Source organism: Etheostoma spectabile, chromosome 2 (assembly GCF_008692095.1).
Source record: "Etheostoma spectabile isolate EspeVRDwgs_2016 chromosome 2, UIUC_Espe_1.0, whole genome shotgun sequence".
Classification (NCBI taxonomy): domain Eukaryota; kingdom Metazoa; phylum Chordata; class Actinopteri; order Perciformes; family Percidae; genus Etheostoma; species Etheostoma spectabile.
The window spans coordinates 14,275,314-14,295,039 of NC_045734.1; the positions used below are offsets into that span (position 1 = coordinate 14,275,314).

The window sequence follows — 19,726 nt, forward strand, 5'->3', positions numbered from 1 at the left end:
TCATACGCCGGATATCAGGCTTTATCCTGGAAATGTATTTCTGTTGATCTAGACTAATTAAACTTAAATGGACTGTATTATATAGAGTAGAGCAAACCATTCAACCACTGTTATTGTTTTAATTCTCATAATGTTAATCTGCTACCACATTAATATTAAAGACCTCACTGTTTTAGCGAAGCACACATTCAGGGTCAAAGATCGAAGGGAACTTTTTTAAGACGGTTGTCCTGGATTAGTAAAGACTTTGGCGTGAATGCAGTGGAGAAATGTAAACAAAAATCCATGAATGTTTGGACTGTGTGCAGAGGGAGATTACTCGGAAGTTGACGTTCCCCAAACAGCCCACCAACCCGTTCTTGGAGATGGTGAAGTTCCTGCTGGAGCGCATCGCCCCCGTCCACATCGACTCTGAGGCCATCAGGTCAGAAAAATGCCTGACATGTTCAATGCACCAAGTGTTGTCGTTGGGTTTCATTTTCAAATTTCACAACAAACCAAAATGTTTGAACATAGACAAGTCTAAATTCTGATAAATAAAAAGTGATTAGAGTACATTTTGATTAAAAGAAGATGAAACTGGATTGTAAATTTCGTTCCACCGGATTTAAGTGTCTCGTTGTATAGTACACACAAAGAGGCAGTCATACGAAGGTCCTGCACTCCCTTTCTCTGTAATAAGGAGCTTCATGTGTGTCTCTGTTTCATTGTGTAATACCACTAACAGGCTTTTTTAATTCACTGAGACACCTAGTGGTGGTGAGTTGTACCTGCAGGCCGTAGACAAGGAACAGGTTTAACCCTTACTTCTTAATGGAAAAACACCAAGAGAGAAACCATACATACTGAATGACTTCTAATGCTTACGCTAGCCAGTGTAACAATTTTTGTCATATTTAATACGTGCTATTATGTTGTCTTTAGATATCCGAAAGTGTTCCAGGTTGTCTTGTAATGCACATTTAGATCATTTTAACGAAGGTGAGGTGATTTATTTTCTTTTAGTGCTCTGGTGAAGCTGCTGAACAAGTCCATTGAGGGCACGGCTGATGACGACGAGGAGGGCGTTACCCCTGACACAGCCATCCGCTCTGGCCTGGAGCTACTCAAGGTATACAGCATGGACCAATCATACTGTGATAAATGGAAGCCAATGCCGAAATTGTAACCAGTGTGTGATTTTTAGTAAACGCAAAATTCCCCTCTAGGTCCTGTCGTTCACCCACCCCACAGCGTTCCACTCAGCAGAAACCTACGAGTCTCTGCTGCAGTGTTTGAAGATGGAGGATGAAAAAGTGGCAGAGGCAGCCATCCAGATATTCCGAAACACAGGGCAGAAGATTGAGACAGAGCTACAACAGATAAGATCGTAAGAGAGAAATTACACTTTTAAAAGTGAAAATGATGAATTCCAACAATAGACATTTGTATTTGGACAGTAGTCTGTCGCTTTATGAATCTACAGGCGAAGGGTCCACACTTTCGTCACTTGCCATACTGGTCCACATCTGGGTTGAATGAAAGAAATAACCTGCATTGTGTAACTCCTCCTAATGTCCATCAGGACTCTGATTCCCGTCCTGCATCAGAAAGCCAAGCGGGGAACACCTCACCAGGCCAAGCAGGCCGTCCACTGTATCCACGCCATCTTTAATAACAAGGAAGTGCAGCTGGCACAGATTTTTGAGGTAGAGGACAGTTTCCTTACTTACTGATTTGTATGGATGCACCTTATATTACAAATTGACAAAAATGTTTTAGTATGATTTTATTTACATTGTACATTGTTGTTGTTTTTTTTACTTCTTTTATTGTACTGACATTTCTTTGTTGGGATGCACTCACATAGTTTTCTCCCTTCATCCCCAGCCTCTGTCACGTAGTCTGAATGCAGATGTCCCAGAGCAGCTCATTACTCCTCTGGTGTCCCTGGGCCACATCTCCATGCTGGCCCCAGATCAGTTTGCTTCACCAATGAAGTCCATTGTGGCTAACTTCATTGTCAAGGACTTGCTCATGAATGACAGGGTGCGTGGAGATCAAATGGTGTACTGAAACAGGACACCGTAACAGCACACAAAATTGCACCCTTTTTAACAAACATTTTTATATTTTTGGACACTTGTTTTGTGAATTGCAACTTTCAACAAATATACCCAGTCAAAAATGTGAATGTGTTGTGCCTTTATGTCTTTAGTCAGTGGGCAACAAGAATGGAAAGCTGTGGACCACTGATGAGGAAGTTTCGCCTGAGGTCCTAGCTAAGGTAAGAAGCAAACATATCTGTGGCATTTATTTCACTTCTGGTCCAATATGATTTTGCATTTTTACTACAGGCATGCACATACATGATCTTGCGTTGATGGCAAGGATTCGGATCTTGTTTGATGTTTTTGTAAACAGAAAGATTTTTTTTTTAAGATTTAGGGACCTCACATTGTCTAATTATTCATGCTCTTTCGGTTCCCCCAGGTGCAGGCCATCAAGCTGCTAGTGCGTTGGTTACTAGGAATGAAGAACAACCAATCCAAGTCAGCAAACTCCACCCTTCGCCTACTGTCAGCTATGCTGGTCAGCGAGGGAGACCTCACAGAGCAGAAGAAGATCAGGTAACTTGGGACTTGAAGGTCACAGTAGAGCTATTAGAGGATTAAGATGTTGAGGAGTTAAATCAGTTCATACAGTTTTTGGGATATACTTGGGAAACACATTTACCAGTTGTAATAAAAAAAAAAAAAAATAAGTCATCTTTTTTATCCTTCTCCTTTTTGTTATTTGTTCCTCTTCACAGTAAGTCAGACATGTCTCGTCTGAGGCTTGCCGCAGGTGGAGCCATAATGAAGTTGGCCCAGGAGCCCTGTTACCATGACATCATCACACCTGAACAGTTTCAGCTCTGCGGCCTCGTCATCAACGTCAGTCTCACCTTTTTATATCCCTTTTTTTTGTAGAACCTTTTTTACCAAAACATTTTGACATGTCTCAGTAAGAGAAGCACATGTACACATGACCAATTTGATGGCTGAATTCCATTTAGCTGTTTTGTCCTGGTATTGTGCATGCTATCTGACTGTCAGAATGGAGCCATTTGTCATTAATAACTGTACTTTTCCTGCTAAGACCAGTCAAAATGTCTGCTGTGTGAAAGGCCTGTTCTAATATGCAAATTGTACTGTATGTGTACACAATGAGAACTAATTGACATGTCTGCTGATTCAGTTGCAATGTACGATCTGAATAAAAGAAAACATTCTCATAGTACTAATAATCTTCTTTTTACTCTCTTGTGTGAATTGAGTTTAATTGAAGTTTATTCTTCCCTAAATACAGGACGAGTGCTACCAGGTTCGTCAAATCTTTGCTCAGAAGTTGCACCTGGCTCTCGTCAAACTGGTGCTGCCCCTGGAGTACCTCGCCGTCTTCGCCCTGTGTGCCAAGGACCCAGTGAAGGAGCGCCGTGCCCATGCCCGGCAGTGCCTCCTCAAAAACATTTCTGTCCGCAGAGAGTTCATCAAACAAAATCCTCTTGCTCAGGGTCAGTGGATGGACCTGTGGATGTTTTTATGTTAAAAGTTACTGAAATGTTTAATGTGTGCTTTATTGAACAGCAGTTTAGACTATCGAAGACCACATGAGCCAAGTTGCCATCCAATATCACCACAAATGTTAACAGATTTTTAGAAAATCTGCAAAAGTAAATGCAAATGAATACCTTTTTTCCATCCAATACTGTTTTGCAAATATTAGTTTTTGTGTTATTGCTATTGTTTCTTGTTATTTCCACTGAGTTTTTTTTTTGTATTTTATTATTCGCAAATTGAAAGTGCATAAATACAGATGGATGGAAACCCTTATGTACATTAAAACGAGTTATTCTCACCCTTCCCACAGAAAAACTTGTCTCCCTCCTTCCTGAGTATGTTGTTCCCTATATGATCCACCTGCTGGCCCATGACCCGGACTTCACAAAACCACATGAATATGAACAGCTCAAAGACATCAAAGAGTGAGTGTTGGCATACTATATTTTGTAGGTTTTATGTCATAACCTATCCCTGAATTTGATAATAAAGCCGAGAATGTCTTGTTTTTTATGCTTATTAACATTTTATTCTCTTGACTTATAATGCTAATAAGATAGAAGTGGTGATGACTGAAGCTGTGACATACAGCGTGTTTATTGTGCTTGTGTGTGTGTAGGTGCCTGTGGTTCATGCTGGAAGTGTTGATGACCAAGAATGAGAACAACAGTCATGCCTTTCTAAGGAAGATGGTAGAGAACATCAAACAGACCAAGGATGCACAGTGCCTTGATGATGTAAAGGCCAATGAGGTACGTACACACACAGACGCACACAAGTACATGCTTCCTCAATGTAAGCATTAGAAACGGTCATCTCTAAAATGTTTCAAATAAAAAGTTAAATTAATGCACAAATGCGTAAGATTTAAAAAATAGCTAACATAGTATAGCTATACTTGAAACGAAACCGTTTCTTTTCTTCATGAACATAGAGCTTTAAGAGTAATAGTTGTTAGTAAAATCAGGCTAGTGTCGATAGTGATTTAAAATGAATAAAATGACCAGGAGACATTCTTTGTATTAAAAAAAATAAAGCAAGGACGTAAAAGCAATAAGCTAAGAGCACTTTCTGATTATTCACCTAATCATGAAACCATCAAAACTGTGTGTCTCTTGTTGTCTTGGTTACAGAAGATGTATATTGTCTGTGATGTGGCTCTCTTCGTTATCGCCAACAAGAGTACTGCATGTCACCTGGACTCTCCGAAAGACCCTGTTCTACCCTCCAAGTTCTTTATCATACAGGACAAGGCAATATATATATACACACACATTTCTCAAGAATGACTTATATCCACTTAGTGGTAGATAAATATGGGCACACTCTTTTAATATTAAAGCCAAAATCATGACCTTTGTGGTTTAGCAGTCTATGCTAATCAAAGTTTTCTGCTGGGATTTCTTTCAACAGGACTTCAAAAATGATAAAGAGTATCTGTCAACAGAGATGAGACAAATGCTGCTCACTGGAAAGGTAAATCCAAAACACTCTAATTTACTGAGCAATCCACATTATAGGTAATAATGCTTAACACTGTAACACTGAGTGTAGTTTAATTGTAGTTTAAAAGGCGGGCAGAATACATAATGACGTAAATACTTCTTTGCTTTTTATTGTTTAGCGAAAAACCATTGTCATTTTATTGTTAGTTTAGAAACATCTGTTCATACATATTTGTATTCTCAGTATATGAGTATGATGCTTGGGGTCAGAGTAAAAGGGTGCAGAGAAAATTGAGTGATACATTGAACTCTGAGTAATCACTGATTATTTTTTATAAACCACGTAACTGTTCGGGGATCTAAACTATCAAATGCTTACTTGCCTAATACCATTAACTGCACCCTCCAACTCACCCTTTCTCTATTCAGCCTAAACCAGCTCCAGTGTTGGGAGCTGTGAACAAGCCTCTGACGGTACCAGGGAGGAGGATCTTCACCAAGACCACCACAGTCTCAGACACCAGTAACCCCAGCACCAACTCCTCCCCACTGAGCTCCTCAACTATCAACAAAAACAGGTACATAGACTCACTACACACACTGGCACATGCACATCAAGAATAATGCTTTCTTCAACTTTTTAAACGTGTCTTGTAGTAACAGCAATGCTGCCACTGAGTCATCAGAGCGCCAAACACAGGAAAACAACGAGAACCCAGTCATCAAGAATGAAGAGGGGAAGAAGGTAAGCTGAGCCCACCAGATGTCAGCTGGAGCTACACTTACTGCAACATTAAGAGAGTTCTGTTGACTGAGCTTTTCGCACCATGTCTCTCAGGAGGAGCCAAGTCAGATTGCAACCCCTGATGCCGAGACAGAAGCGTCGCCCGTCAAACGACGTGGCCGTCCACCAAAAACTGCTGCTGCTGCTCCTGTGGCGGCTGAAAAAGAAGGAGCAACTGCAGCAACGGGAGGCGGAGCTGTCAGAGGAAGGAAGAGAGCAGCTGACCCCAACTCCAACCCACCGACAGAGTCAATCAACATCAAGATGTCAAAACAGCAGCAGCAGAATGACGAAGGGACAAAGAGACAGATTGACTTGCAGAGGTGAGAGTCAGGAAGGGTGCATCAGAAAGTAACTTAAGATGGTATTTACCTTAGTAGCTTAGCTCATCGTTTGGCAGATAAAGTGATGCGTTTTAACTTTGTAGTCCCAGTTTGTGTCTTTCACCTGAAAAGCTAATAAACCTAACCCTGAGATTGCACAGAAATCCCATCGTCTTTCAGATGTCAACCTTTTTCCCTTTAGGTGGTCGTTTGTGAGCACAGAGAAGGAAAAAGAGAGAAAGTGGGAGCCTGAAGAGGAGACAGGGAGAGCTGTAGGGACATTTGCCCTCTTCCTGGGCAGCGAGGGCGACACTGAGATAGAACTGGAGTCCAGTCCAGAAATGGTTATCTGTGGCAGAAATGACAGAGAGGAATACCCCCTCGAGCAAGGGCAGAGCAGCTGTGCAGCCTGGTCCGACACATCTAGCCAGGGAGATACCAAGTCTACAAGGAGAGGAGTTCCTTCTGGCAGGCAGGGAGAGCCCAACAGTGGGCTGGCAGTGAGTTGGTTTAGGCCAGGATGTCTCTAAACACCATTGTGTTTGGTCTTGCTTTTCTACCATGTCCGTCATTCCCCAACTACAACAAATTGGTCTGTTAAAGGGAAAATTTGCCACCTTTTGAATGTTTATGTCCAGACAGTACTGATGGTATTTGTAGTCCATTGAAGATTCCCCAGTGTGTGCTGTATTGACCGAGAAAGCAAGTTATTCTGCTTACAGGGCAGTGGCAGCTGTGCTTATGTACTAGGACGCATTGCAAGTTTGCAACGCTCTTAGCTTTTTTTAGTTAAACACTTCATTCAAATGGGACAGAAACAAAATAAAATGTACCTGTTACAACTATCACCATCTCTAGAAACAAATCTTTAATTCACAGATTAAGATGTGAAAATATGCCCATTGCACTTTTCCGAGCTGCTGCTCATTGGCAGCTCTCGCTCCTTTGGACGCAAAACATTCAATTAGAAAAATAAAAGCACAAAATAGGGTTAGGGTCTGTGACCGGTGAACAGAGCCAAGAGTCAACTGGGCTGACACTGAGTCCAAACTTTGTCTTTCAGGTAAAGAGGAAACCGGTGAAGGTGAAATCAAGACTGTAGAGAACGGGCCAGACACTTCCTCATTGCTCCTCGACCCTACATACACGCTCCTCTGACTCTAAAGCTTTCCTGGACACATTATGGACCTTTCTTAAAACACACAAATGTACACACAAACCACTGACATCCTAGAAGGTTTTAAGTACCTTATAGTCTTGATTTGAAACTCATTGTATGTAGGTCTTACTCAAAAAACATGATTTTTTTTTTTCTTTGTGTTTGTTGCTCTTTGCTTCTTTTGCGGAGCCATTTTAAAAAAAATAAAAAATAAATAGATAAATAAAAAAAACCACAACAGGATGGACATTTTACAAACATTTTAATCTAATTCTGATTGTTGCTTATTAAATTCCCTGGGGAAAATCCTACTGTATGTCTCCTGACCTCTTCCTCCTTATGTCTCTGTTGCACCTTTTTTATTTTTTTATTTTGAGCTTACCTGTTTTACTTACACAGTTGTATTTTGTAAATACTCATTGCAGTTAAACATTTTTTTAATATCCAAGATCGTTTGCGGAAACATTGCTGAAAATGGCTGTAATATGGAACATCATAGCATAAGATTTGTGCATTTAACAGATGTACCGACACCAAAATTTTATAAACTTTGGTATGTTTAGGTTTCTAACTTTGGGGTGTTGAGATACTTTGGCTTGTTTATAGCATCACAAGGCCCAGTAGAAACTCTCTGGCTTTTTAACTGCCACCTGTAATGGTTTTAAAGGCCTTTTGATTTCCAGCGTGTCAATGGACAAATTCAACTTGTCAAACATTTGTGTTTGGAAACTGTGCTCCAGGCTCGCCGAGACTGGTCTGGGGCTCTGAAATCCAGCTGGGTTTGAATTACCGTTTGTTTTTTACTGCTGAAGTATGAAATAATACTTCCCTTTGGAATTCATAAATGATATATTACTATACAAGTAGTATGTGTTCAGGTTTTTGTTCATCTCTTTCAATTAAATATTTTTTGTACTTTTTGTCAGTTATTTTGCTGGGTAAATCCGGCTTTTAAGCATTGGGTGAGTGGAAACCTTGCGGGCTGTGTTGACAACTTAAGTTTGATGTAGTTAAAGTATGCCTATTTTCATGATCATATTTAATTTTTTTTTTTCCAGAAAATAAATGCTTTTAGATGTTACCATGCAGTGCATTTGTCTTGATCACCATTTATGAAGTGTAGTTTTCAGAAGCCAAAAGACCTGACAAAAGCAAACAAGATTTTCCTTTTTTTTTTATTAATCAAAGAAACATGACACTGTCACAATAAATAACCATGCTTTTATACTGCTGATGCTCGCTTCCAAGGAAACGAGGAAAATAAGTCTCAATCCAAATGGAGAAACTGAGATGCAACTGCCCCTTTTTCTATGCTTCGTCATCGTGCAATATTGTACATAGTGAGAACACAGGGAAGGAAGGGGCCTTTTTTTCATTTTTCTTACAAAATATAGATCTAGCCATCAATGGTGCACTCCAGTGATAACGAGACGTCTCTTTATCAAGAACTGGACTATTTACAAGCGAAGGAGATGGTGTGTGCCGTCTACCTTTGACTACGAACCTTTGTGTGGCTCTGGCTGTCAAACTTCACCATCCGTGGAGAATGTGCACGATAACTGTATAATACTGTTACATGCCCCTGTTGGTAGCAACTGAGCTGGAGGCCTAGTAAAAGTTAGATTTGTTTTTTTTTTTTTAAAGGTGTAAGGATTCATCAACATCCCTATATATGAAGCATTTCTTTATAGTCTGGGTACCTCAAATTAAAACACTGTGCAGGCCTGCTATCTGCTTCAGAGGAGTTCCAGCCTCTTAACTACTCATTAGACATCATTCATAGTTAACCTCAATGAGTATTTTATTTGGCTGTTTAGTAAAGCATGTTTGGTAATATAGGAAGTCACCTATACCCCTCTATATATGGCCAAAGTTTTGATTGCGTACTGCTGGATTGGATCAAGGATTCTGATAAAGCGCCCCCCTCTTAATGATCAACATCAGAACAGAGGGTGAGCAGATCCCCTAACCAGTGGCTGAAAGTATCATGCCTATGGTTGAGAATGATTGCTCTGAAATTAGTATTTAAAAAAAACTTTCAACTCAAAATCCTTAATGACATTCAGAATCACTCATTTCTTCTTGAGGTGTTTCTTCTGTTGGTGCCAGGCTGGATCTGTTCAGAGCAGAAGAGAATATTTCCCAGCAACATACTCAACAGAAAAGGCTTTGGTTCACTAGAGATACTGTGCCAAACTGTGCTGAAGTGGCCTGTTGAGCAGAGCTTCCAGGTGTCTCGCTCTTTCCAAAAATTAGAAAGAGTCTCGCGAGTTCCACAAGTCTGAAGGGAAGTTGAACCGAACAGACCCCACCCAACCCCCATCACCACATCATTTGGCCAAATAAAACAAAAGGCAGCATAGAACATGCAAGGACAAGAAAAAGTTGGTTTTGTGGTGTAGCAGGAAAGGCTGCATGTAAGGGCCCGAGCTGGCTGTCACCTCCTGTCCAATTAGGGCCAGGATTTTGGCTGTGTCATCCCTAAACAACAATCTTAAAAAGAAAAAAAAAGAGGGATTTCTCATTGATCACAGAAGCATTCAAAATGTATATGTCCATATAATTGTAGGCATAGTTTATATTTCAAATAATTTGTTTTACAATGCCATGTAAGAAAAAAAAAGTATAATCGCATTGTATTTTCAAATTTACACATCTATTTACAGATAACTTTTCTGTTTGATGTTTGAGTAATCTTTTCTAATTCTGCGGAGAGAAAACCTCTACAGGTCATTGAAGTTTCTATGATAAACTGTTCAGGAACTATCCATCACACTGTTCATTGCAGAACACTATCCATTAGCGTAAATTTAATTTAATGGTGATTTACTGAGAGCTGTATGCAGATTTCCTTTCCACATTTTACCCTGCACAATCTACCAAGAAATGGCAGTTATTTGATTCTTTGCAGTATTAAGAACAGAAATTTGTTAAAATGAAAGGTTTCAGAGCCAATATGCATAAAGAGCATAGAAGACAAGATGAATGAGTGAAAGGTTTTGGTAGCTTATCACAAGGATACACATTTGGAGTTAGTGGAAGAAAAGACAGCGTAATGGACAGATGGGATCAGACAGGCAACAGGGTGTTGTGCATATTGGCAATTGCAGAGCTACTGTTGTTGAGTTTGTAGCAAACAAACTTGTTATAAAAGAAGGCTCAGACTGCTGTGGCGAATGGGGAGGTGAGAGGGGCCTGTGTAACAAAAAGGCAATGGTGGAATGGTTGCCAGGAAAGAGCTGATGTCATGATGAAGGGAGTTGGGATCCTCACACCTGGCTGCGTTTCAGTTGCTGAGGAGCAATTCTGTCGCCGTTTCCACGTCCCAGGATTTTGAAGACAAGGCCGCTATTACTGCATTCTGTATGCGAGGAGGATTAAAACAGTATTGTAAGTGAGTCATTCGCAAGATCAAATTAATAAAAACCAAATTATTTTAAAGTATACTATTACAATACTATTACTATTATTTTTTCCAGAAAAAGAATTCCTTCCAAGGTAATTGTGTTTGAATAAATTGTGCCTCGTTAAGAGGAAACCCTTTAACATTACTACAGTGAGACTACACCGCCCCTGACAAACATGCTGTCAAATAAGGCAGCAGGGTGCTCAAATAGCTCAGTTGGTAGAGCAGGTGGCCATACATAGAGGTTTACTCCTCGACGCAGCGGGCCCGGGTTAAACTCCAACCTGCGGCCCTTTGCTGCATGTCATTACCCCCCTCTCTCCACTTTCATGTCTTTAGCTGTCCTGTCAATAAAGGCCTAAAAGGTCCCAAAAAAAGGATCTTAAAATTTTTTTAATAAAATTACGGCTGCAACTTACAATTCTGACTATTTCCATTATTGATTAATAACAGTCTATTTCTTTTTAGTCTATAAGAAGCTCCCTGCGTCCAAGGTTACTTATTTAAATGTGCCCTTTCGTCTGACCAGCCATCCAAAACCTGAAGACATTCAATGTATTATTACAGAAGACTTTAAAAAAAACTATTATAAAAATATTTACATTGAAGGAGCTGGAAACAAGAAAACGGTTTCAAAACTATTATCAGAATTGTTGCCCATTCGTTTTCTAATTTTTGAATAGTCGATTAACTGTTTCAGTTTAACCATGAAATAACCCCAACCCGAAACTCTCCGGTCCCACACCATGCTTAGTTCAATATATCAATGTTATGTTACAACAATAACAGTCAGTGGCTCTTACCTTATCAAAGCCCATGGCACAGAGTTTGTCTATTTTGCGTGTGTAGTCGGGACTGGAGATAGGAGCGCCTGCATAGACATGAGACCACAGCCTTGCCGTCTGTTTGAACATTTCTGGGTTTTGCTTGTACTGAGGATGCAGAGACAAAACGTAGTGAGGTAAAACATAAAAGGATTCAGCAAGCAGTGACTAAAGAGAGAGAGACTCAAACACTTTTCTCACCTGGTTTGCTACTACTGCATCCTGTGGATCATCTGGTTCTGCTGCAGCGAGGAGAGCCTGTAGAGACAACAGCACCGTCCGCAGGGTCATAGCCGCTGCCCTGGGTGAGATACATTCAAAGTTGGAGCAGATAAATGGGGTGATTGCAATAGAGGAGACACACTGGAATATTGGGTACGGTAGTAAGGTTCAGATTCATCTCACTCACCACTGGTCTTTTAAAATGTCCAGACATATAGCTCCAGTCACAGAACTAATATTAGGGTGCCAGATCTTAGAAATGAAACGCACCTAAGAAAGACAGGTGTGAGAGGATATCTGGATAAATATGGTTTGAATGCAGGGAAGAAGGGAGCAAGTGTAGGTAACAATGGGTACATTTCCATGCACGTTTGTATCCTGGTCTTGAGATCCTTTTTAAAAAAAATCGTATTTAGGTACATTTTGTCATACCGTATGACAAAATACCATACTGTCACTTTACCATCTCTGGGTGTTGCAAGGTTACAAAGCAATGAGCAGAACTGCTTTATGGCAATATTGGATTTGTTATACAACTTGCATCAATATGACAAAATACTTCATTTGTCAGGTTTTAAATTCACTGGAAAAGCCAAAATAGACATTGCTCTCTCATTATATCACCATATATTGTATATCCATTTTGCAATGTAAAATTACTGTAATAGGTAATTTTATGTCTATCACCCGTACATTTGAAATATAATGTTTACATGAGATATCAAGATTCAGCTCCCTTTATGAGTCTAACAGTATCCAAGTTTCTGATTCCCTGTGTCTCTGATTCCTCAACAGCTCACAAACCCTAGTTTTTGCTAGAGTTTTAGCATGCCAGACAGTGATCGGAAACCGGAATACGGGCTTTACAAGTCACATTAGAATACTTGAAACCAAATTAAGAGCATATCAAAGTTATTTTTTAAACAAGAATATGTTTACTCTAAAACTATGATGCTAACCAGGATAACGGTGTGCATCAGGGCTAGGCAGTTAATCAAATGTTATTTTCAATTACGATTTATGGCTTTCATTTGGTTATGAAAACAAGATAATCGAGATAAACAATTATTGTGCCACATTCCGCTTCGTCACAATGCTGCTCTTTACGTTATATATCCAGCACACTCTTTTCTTAACTGCAGGATGCTTTCACCTGTTTTTGCTGACTTGAATATGTTAAATACAGTTTGCCAAAATGTTAAATATATGTTTTGAGTTTTCAGTGGGTTGTGGCACAACAACATATTTGATCTAATTTCTTTTAGTCTAATTTATTTTTGTATATTTAGTATATATTTAGCAATTAATTATTTATGTATTTATTTTTAAATAATCATGATCTCAACGTTGACAAAAATAACTGAATAGGACTTTTGCCATAATCGAGCAGACATACTCTATATGTAAATGCAGTTGAGAGAGGCAAAGGACATGCAGCAAGGAACAGGTGGGAGCAACTAAAGCACATACCTTTGGCGGGTTAAAAGGATAGGTTTCTGGGATTTTGATTTCAAGCTGATATCTGCCACCTTAGAAAGAAAAGAAAACAGCATAAGAAATTATAACATTAAAGTCTTGCAGCAAATATTATGTCAGTATAAGTGGAATGCAGGTCTGTGACAATACCTTCATATGGTGTATCTGGAGGACCTGCTATCTCTCCCCTCAGCTCTGTGAAGTTCTCATCCACCAAATCTACTTTTATCTGGTTTTTACTTGTCTATGGGTTGGGACAAATAAGAGGGCCACAATGAGTTAACCTGGTAATTCAAAGAGTCACAGCTCTCAGCCTGTGTCTTGACATGTCTCTGTCAAGTATAAATCTGCATACTTTTGCAAACAAATCAGAATCACCTTTAATTAAGTAAGTATGAACGCATACAGGTCATTTCAATCTGGCTTTTTATTGCTCTGAAAGTACACATAGAAATACGGCTAAAAAACAAAGAACAAAGCTGATATGACTTTTATATATATATATATTCTGTTTTTTTGTTTACGTGTGCATGTATGTCCCAATGTATTACACATTGGTAAAAAAAAAATTGCTCTATGAGAATTAAATGCGTCAGACAAATGTTGGCTGTTAAAGGAACAACAACAACAACAACAACTGTGATTTTCTACAAAATCCAAATCGGTTTGTTCCACAGGAGCACCACAAATAGTATGCCAGCTAGCTAAGCTAGCAAAAGTTGTCATAACTACAAACCCACAATAACAGGACTTGAGAGGTAGCAGCATGACAAAATACACACTTTAAAATGACCGCAACCCTGCCCTCTTGAAACCAATCATTGGTTTACGATTAATAATTGTGATAAGTTAGTGAACGTTGTGTCATAACACAACAGGCTAGCTAATTGCTAACAGTGAACGAGATGTCAAAACAACAAGCCAGCTAAAAGCTGTTAACCCCGAGTGTCAGTAATTAGCTAAGTCTAGCTACCCTTAACGTTATGGTACCTTGTATGAGGCGAGTCCTATTTTAGTTATGTAATTACCCAAAGGTATGCGGTATTGTTTGTTAGAAACAGAGGGCCTGTTAGTTAAAAAAAGCTGAATCCCCGGTGTTTCCTGAAAACACCCACCTGGCACAACAGGAGAGGTTAGACCAGACACTGACATCAAGCTAAAGCTAGCTAAAGTTCTGCTGTTTAATGTTAGGCCTGACCTGCTGCAACACAGGACTGGGACCTGACGTTAGGTCATTTTGGTGTTTGTCATAGCGGCTACAGACACTTTACATTTGAATTAAGTTGAAACAGTACCAACAAGTAGATGAATGGAATTGAAAAAATAGCCAGCAACGTTACCGCACCTCTTCGCTTTTAAGAACTTCTTTGAACTCCCGCTTGATCCTTTGGACCGCAATGTTAGCCATGACTGTGCCTGCTGTCCTGCTACTGCTGCTGCCTTGAGGCCACATCCGGGACCTCTCTCTCTCTCTCTCTCTCTCTCTCTCTCTCTCTCTCTCTCTCTCTCTCTCTTTCTCACACAACACCAAACCACACACACACACACACACACACACACACACAAACACACACACACACATACAAAGTGCAGCTAAATGGAGTAGAAACTGGAAGTTGTATTCATGCGTTTTGGTAGGCTACATGTGTTTAGCATGACTGTTCTTTTCAAACTTGCCTTCCGGACATTTCTCATCGTGTGCTGAACACATCGGATTTCTAGCACTGGTCATTCACCTACAGGATTTTACATCTGACTGTGATGTTTCATGGGGATTTTTTTCTAGTTTTTTGTTTGTTTTTTGGATTATGGAGCACAATTTAAAAGTAAGGGAAGAAAGCTATCAGAATCAACACCTTTTTACCTGCTAACACTCAACCAGTCAAATGACATTTCAAATTTCACCTGAACGTTCAGCTGTTTTCATCACTTACTGTACACTTCAACTGCTTTCATGGCAGATAACAACTTCCATTTAAGTTCCTTTCTTATTTTATTAAGTGGGGTATTTGTAGTGAAATACAAATTGCCAGGTTCTCCCTTGACACAGTGACAAATATTTGGATTTACCCAACGTATTATTGAACTTTTTACTCCAGTTCAGTCATCTGACACTCATAGTTAGTATTTTGCCGATTTTACATACAAATCATATTAAGTTTATAAAATATGATATACAACCTGAACCTTTAGAACCTACCAACAGAATTATCTTTTTGACAAGATCCATTAAAATGCTGCTTACATACATCAGTAATAATGATCCAACAAAAACACTTTGAAAGGCTGATGACACTTTTAACTCAAGTAAAATTTTGAACTTTTACTTTTTACTTTTATTACTAGTTCTTACTTTTATTTTTTATTTTTCTATTCCATCAGATAAATATTAAGTAATTACAGCCAGCTGATGGGTAAAATGTGTGACTTAAGTTTAAAAAAATTGTATCTTATTATATATTTATATATTTGTATAGTGACAGAATAAGTAGTCTATATTTAACCAAAGTAAAAATAGCAATCCTACAATAAAAAAGAATCTTACTGATGTCTGTCAAAGTCAAAATATACATTATACAAGCCCCTCGTCATATTTAAATGTATTATATCATTGGAAAATAAATATTATTGGTGGATTACCAGAATTTTTTCAATTAAAGTACAGTTGTCAGATAGCTGTGGAGTTAAAAGTAGCCTAAGATGCATTCCCTCTGCAATAATTTGGAGTGGAGGCAGAAAGTAGCTTTAAACATTAAGCTTTAAATATTCAAGTAAATTAAGGTATTGTACTTTTAAGTACAGTATTTGAGTTACATTCCAGCAATGTATATTTGCTCACAAAACAGATGTACAGATGTTGTAGCTTGGTTCATCTGCCTCTGTATGATGATAGGCAGCTGGACTGTTTGTTTACCATCCAGTCGTTTCTTTCGTTTCCTAATGTGATTGGCTCAAAAACCCGCCTATTAAATGTCTGGACCAATAATAAATCGAACCGTGTGTGTCTACTGGGAGGGGCTCTCACTTCCCGGATGTCTGTCGTGAAGAAGGTTGACTCACGTTCACAAAACAAAACACAGACGGTAGGTTGACATGTCTGGAATTTAATGGTTTCTGTGGGGAGCACAAGTGCTGCAGCGGTGCAGCTCAGGCCCTCTAAAGACATCTAACGTTTTCTCAACATCTAGCTACACAGCTCAAGTAAGTCGTGTTTTAAAGCCATTGCTGTCACGTCTGCCTCTAATCATATATTCATTGTTAATAACAGTCGGAAAAAGACAACGCTTTGAGTTTTTCTATGGGTTGGCTGGCTAGGTTAGCAAGGAGCTAGTCGAACGTTAGCTAGCTAAATTAGTTCAGAGCAATATTATGTAAATGTAAAACTCAAGGAGTTGGTCAATAAAAAGTGATGGTAGCTGCCCTTGAATGGATTTCAGAATCGAAATAATATTTATTGCCAGGTAATTAACACTTACAAGGAATTTGCCTTGATGATTAGATACAAAGCTATGTTAAGGAAATAAACAAAGCAAAATACTGCGACGGTATATTTCACAAAATAATTTATTCAAGAAACGATAACCTAACAAATAGATACAATATAACTGTTTTAATATAAGAAAATTTGGTATGTTTTTAATATTAGTTTTTTTTATTGAGAAAGACACAAAATGGAAATATTACAAATAATAGACTTTAGGCTTTTTTTCAGCCCCGGTCCCCCTTAACATATATACAGTGTACATAATTTTTTTTAAACAATATCAGCCCTTGTAGAAGGTGGTATGGCTTTGTGCAGGGTGTGCAAAAATCTTGAGGGAATGTGCAAAAGTTCAGCATATATAATACGTGCAATGGTCAGGTATATAGTCCAGGATGTTCGATGATGTTACGTGTAGTGCTGGATAAAACAAGCCAGTCAACATTAGATGCATAGACAAAAATGACAAAGACCATCCAAAACCCATAGCAATACATTAAACACAATTATTTTTATTATTATTATTATTATAAAGATCATTTTTTGGGGGTATTTTAGGCCTTTATTTGTATAGGACAGCTGAAGACATGAAAGGGGAGAGAGAAGGGGAAATGACATGCAGCAAAGGGCTACAGGTCGGATTCGAACCCCGGCCCATTGCATCGAAGAGTAAACTTCTATGAATGGGCGCCCGTTCTACCAACTGGGCTATCTGGGCGCCCATCCTGGTCACTATTATTTCAAAAAAAAAAAAAAAAACTGCTAGCATATGGGGCATTTCCTTTTGAAGATGCAAATATAAATACAGGGAAAACAGCCATCACTGTTGACAAAGACCTACATTACATGCAGCAAGGTAATACAGCCACAGAGTCTGCTGACTGTAGTTAACTGAACAGTCTCCTCCCTGTAATCTGTGTGCCCGTGAATCAACAATAGAGCACAGCGCTGACAAGAGGGAGCATTAGGTTCCCTTCACTTGTAATAATACCATACGTCTTAGTCACATACAATACTTTCCTTTTGTTTCAGGGCGGACACCATCTGGTGAGAAATGGCAGAGGGAGGTTTTGACCCCTGTGAGTGCATCTGCACCCATGAGTATGCTATGAGGCGCCTAATCAACCTGGTAAGTCATGGAACTGAGTTGCCACTCACTTGAAATCTTAGATAACTAAGACTTATAACAGAGTTTAGGTGCAGGGACAGGTCAAAAATATTCCAAGTATGCAGTGTGGAGTAAAAATATCTCCTCCCAAAGTTGAGAGAAGAAGGCAAAGAGATTAATGTTGTAAACAACTAGCAAGTAAATGAACGTCTCAGCCAGAGAGAAGGAAATGAAAAGCTGCAGACCGAACATGAGCCAACATATCCTGGTTCCTGCTCAGTGTTTATCTTGAGAGCCTATCAGTTCTGCCACACAGACGTTTCATTCTGTTGCATTGTGTGCTGTCATGTTTGCATGGGTCTTGTAAATATACTCTGACTCTTCTTGATGGAAGGTGTTTTTATTGAGAGAAAACTACATTTAAAGAAAGAATAAAGGTTGTAATTATGTTGTCAGTTTTCCAGTGACCTCATTGGCTCTTTGTGCACAGCTGTATCTTGCATGGCGAGCTGCTGTTGGCTCAGAGCTTAAAACCACCCAGGGAGATTGTGATTGTCGTGCAGCAGAGAAGGGTGTTGTCCAAAAAACTAAAGAATTTACACAGCGTTAGCCATTTAGAACTGTACAGTATATTTAAGGAGAAAGGCATCATCTACATTTGAGTATGTGCTGTTTGAAAACAGTAAGCTGCAGTGGGTCATTTGTCTGTATGCCTAATGTAACAAGGAGTTTATGTTTTATTAGCAGACTGTAAGCAGACTTTCGACTTCCTATTTTCTCTCTCCCTAGATGAAAGAGAGTAGTGGTCACCAGAGTAAATAAGTCAGTCATATTCTCTTTGTATTAAAGGGGCTGTACTCGAAATACTGGGGGGGGGGGAACATCAGGCTGGGAATTCCTCTCCATGGCTCTCACAGACCATTTTCCCCAATATGTGAAATAGCTATGTATTTTCACAGCCACATGCACTAAAATGCATACACGGCCAGACCGGCTATCAACATAAAGGACAGAGAAGCTTGGATAACAACACTTACAAGAGGGAGTGTAATTTCAATCTCTGCTTAAGACCCCATTACTCCACTATGTCTTTACATAAAAATATACATTTGCTGCTATATTAATGTTTTGAATGTCGAGTACAGCACCTTTTTTTTTTTTTTTTTTAAATCTACTTTGTTCCTCCTGTAATTTCTTTCAGCTCAGGCAATCTCAGTCCTACTGCACAGACACAGACTGCCCTCAGGAATGTATGTATGACCACTGTAGACCTTGTGTTTTTTCATAATGGGTTATGTCATGTTCTTGAATCATAAACATTAGTTTAGGTGTGAAGTGCAAATATGTGTTTGTTTTCAGTGCCAGGTCCAAATGGGCCAGTCAGCGGAGGAGGTGACCTGACCCTCCCCATGGTTCTGATGGGATGGGCGGTGCTGGCTCTGCTCCTGTTCCTGTTGCGCCCATCCAGTCTCAGGGGTTCCCGTCCCACAGGCAAACCTACTGGACCACACAATGTCAGTATTGATCACACAGCCTACATAACAATATTTTTCAGTTCTGCTCTGCCTTCATTTACCATGACAATTTACCACAAAGTGGACAATGAATCTCAACATAGAAGTAAGATGCTGAATAAGACACAATTTGCCTTTTGTGGTGATTTACTGAAATAAAATTTTGTCCCCATTTGATGAAAACATTTCAGACAGGCTGCTACATTATTGCGTCAACAGTTTTTGGTTTGTTTGATGTAATTATAATTTGGGAGCTCTGGTTTTGTGGGGCAGTGTGTATTTTTCGAATTGGTTTCAATCATTTTTTCTTTTTTTTCTGCGCTAGCAAGCAACAGTCTAACCAAATGCAGAAGACATTCATACTGTTGTTATGTTTGAGTTGTTAGGTAAATGTTTGTTTTAA

General features: G+C 39.2%; 3 protein-coding genes across 9 annotated transcripts in view; 2 read left to right on the forward strand and 1 right to left on the reverse strand.

Moving 5' to 3' along the window:
* pds5a (PDS5 cohesin associated factor A) overlaps positions 1–8,373 on the forward strand; it is a 55,466-nt gene extending 47,093 nt beyond the window's left edge. For 3 of the 7 annotated variants that reach the window (XM_032537649.1, XM_032537658.1, XM_032537667.1), the window contains exons 17-34: positions 309–424; positions 1,006–1,111; positions 1,209–1,369; positions 1,565–1,688; positions 1,870–2,028; positions 2,198–2,266; positions 2,473–2,609; positions 2,792–2,915; positions 3,331–3,535; positions 3,892–4,006; positions 4,201–4,333; positions 4,715–4,834; positions 4,995–5,057; positions 5,456–5,604; positions 5,684–5,771; positions 5,865–6,133; positions 6,336–6,633; positions 7,197–7,235. In XM_032537649.1, coding sequence (XP_032393540.1) covers positions 309–424; positions 1,006–1,111; positions 1,209–1,369; positions 1,565–1,688; positions 1,870–2,028; positions 2,198–2,266; positions 2,473–2,609; positions 2,792–2,915; positions 3,331–3,535; positions 3,892–4,006; positions 4,201–4,333; positions 4,715–4,834; positions 4,995–5,057; positions 5,456–5,604; positions 5,684–5,771; positions 5,865–6,133; positions 6,336–6,633; positions 7,197–7,235 — 2,475 coding nt within the window. Of the gene's footprint in view, positions 1–308; positions 425–1,005; positions 1,112–1,208; positions 1,370–1,564; positions 1,689–1,869; positions 2,029–2,197; positions 2,267–2,472; positions 2,610–2,791; positions 2,916–3,330; positions 3,536–3,891; positions 4,007–4,200; positions 4,334–4,714; positions 4,835–4,994; positions 5,058–5,455; positions 5,605–5,683; positions 5,772–5,864; positions 6,134–6,335; positions 6,634–7,196 lie in introns of all 7 variants that reach the window. The other 4 variants (XM_032537674.1, XM_032537687.1, XM_032537696.1 and 1 more) reach the window with 2 other exon arrangements.
* A 123-nt stretch (positions 8,374–8,496) lies between these two features.
* ube2kb (ubiquitin-conjugating enzyme E2Kb (UBC1 homolog, yeast)) lies at positions 8,497–14,848 on the reverse strand. Its single transcript, XM_032537844.1, has 7 exons — positions 14,566–14,848; positions 13,371–13,464; positions 13,215–13,273; positions 11,932–12,014; positions 11,724–11,823; positions 11,502–11,630; positions 8,497–10,653 (listed from the first exon to the last, which is right to left on the reverse strand). Exons 1-7 carry the CDS (start codon positions 14,800–14,802, stop codon positions 10,579–10,581), a joined length of 777 nt encoding a protein of 258 aa, XP_032393735.1. The 5' UTR covers positions 14,803–14,848; the 3' UTR covers positions 8,497–10,578.
* A 1,401-nt stretch (positions 14,849–16,249) lies between these two features.
* smim14 (small integral membrane protein 14) overlaps positions 16,250–19,726 on the forward strand; it is a gene marked incomplete at its 3' end in the record, with an annotated part of 3,984 nt that continues 507 nt past the window's right edge. The window contains 4 exon segments of the mRNA XM_032537873.1: positions 16,250–16,421; positions 17,734–17,830; positions 19,011–19,059; positions 19,169–19,323. Coding sequence (XP_032393764.1) covers positions 17,756–17,830; positions 19,011–19,059; positions 19,169–19,323 — 279 coding nt within the window. The 5' untranslated portion in view covers positions 16,250–16,421; positions 17,734–17,755.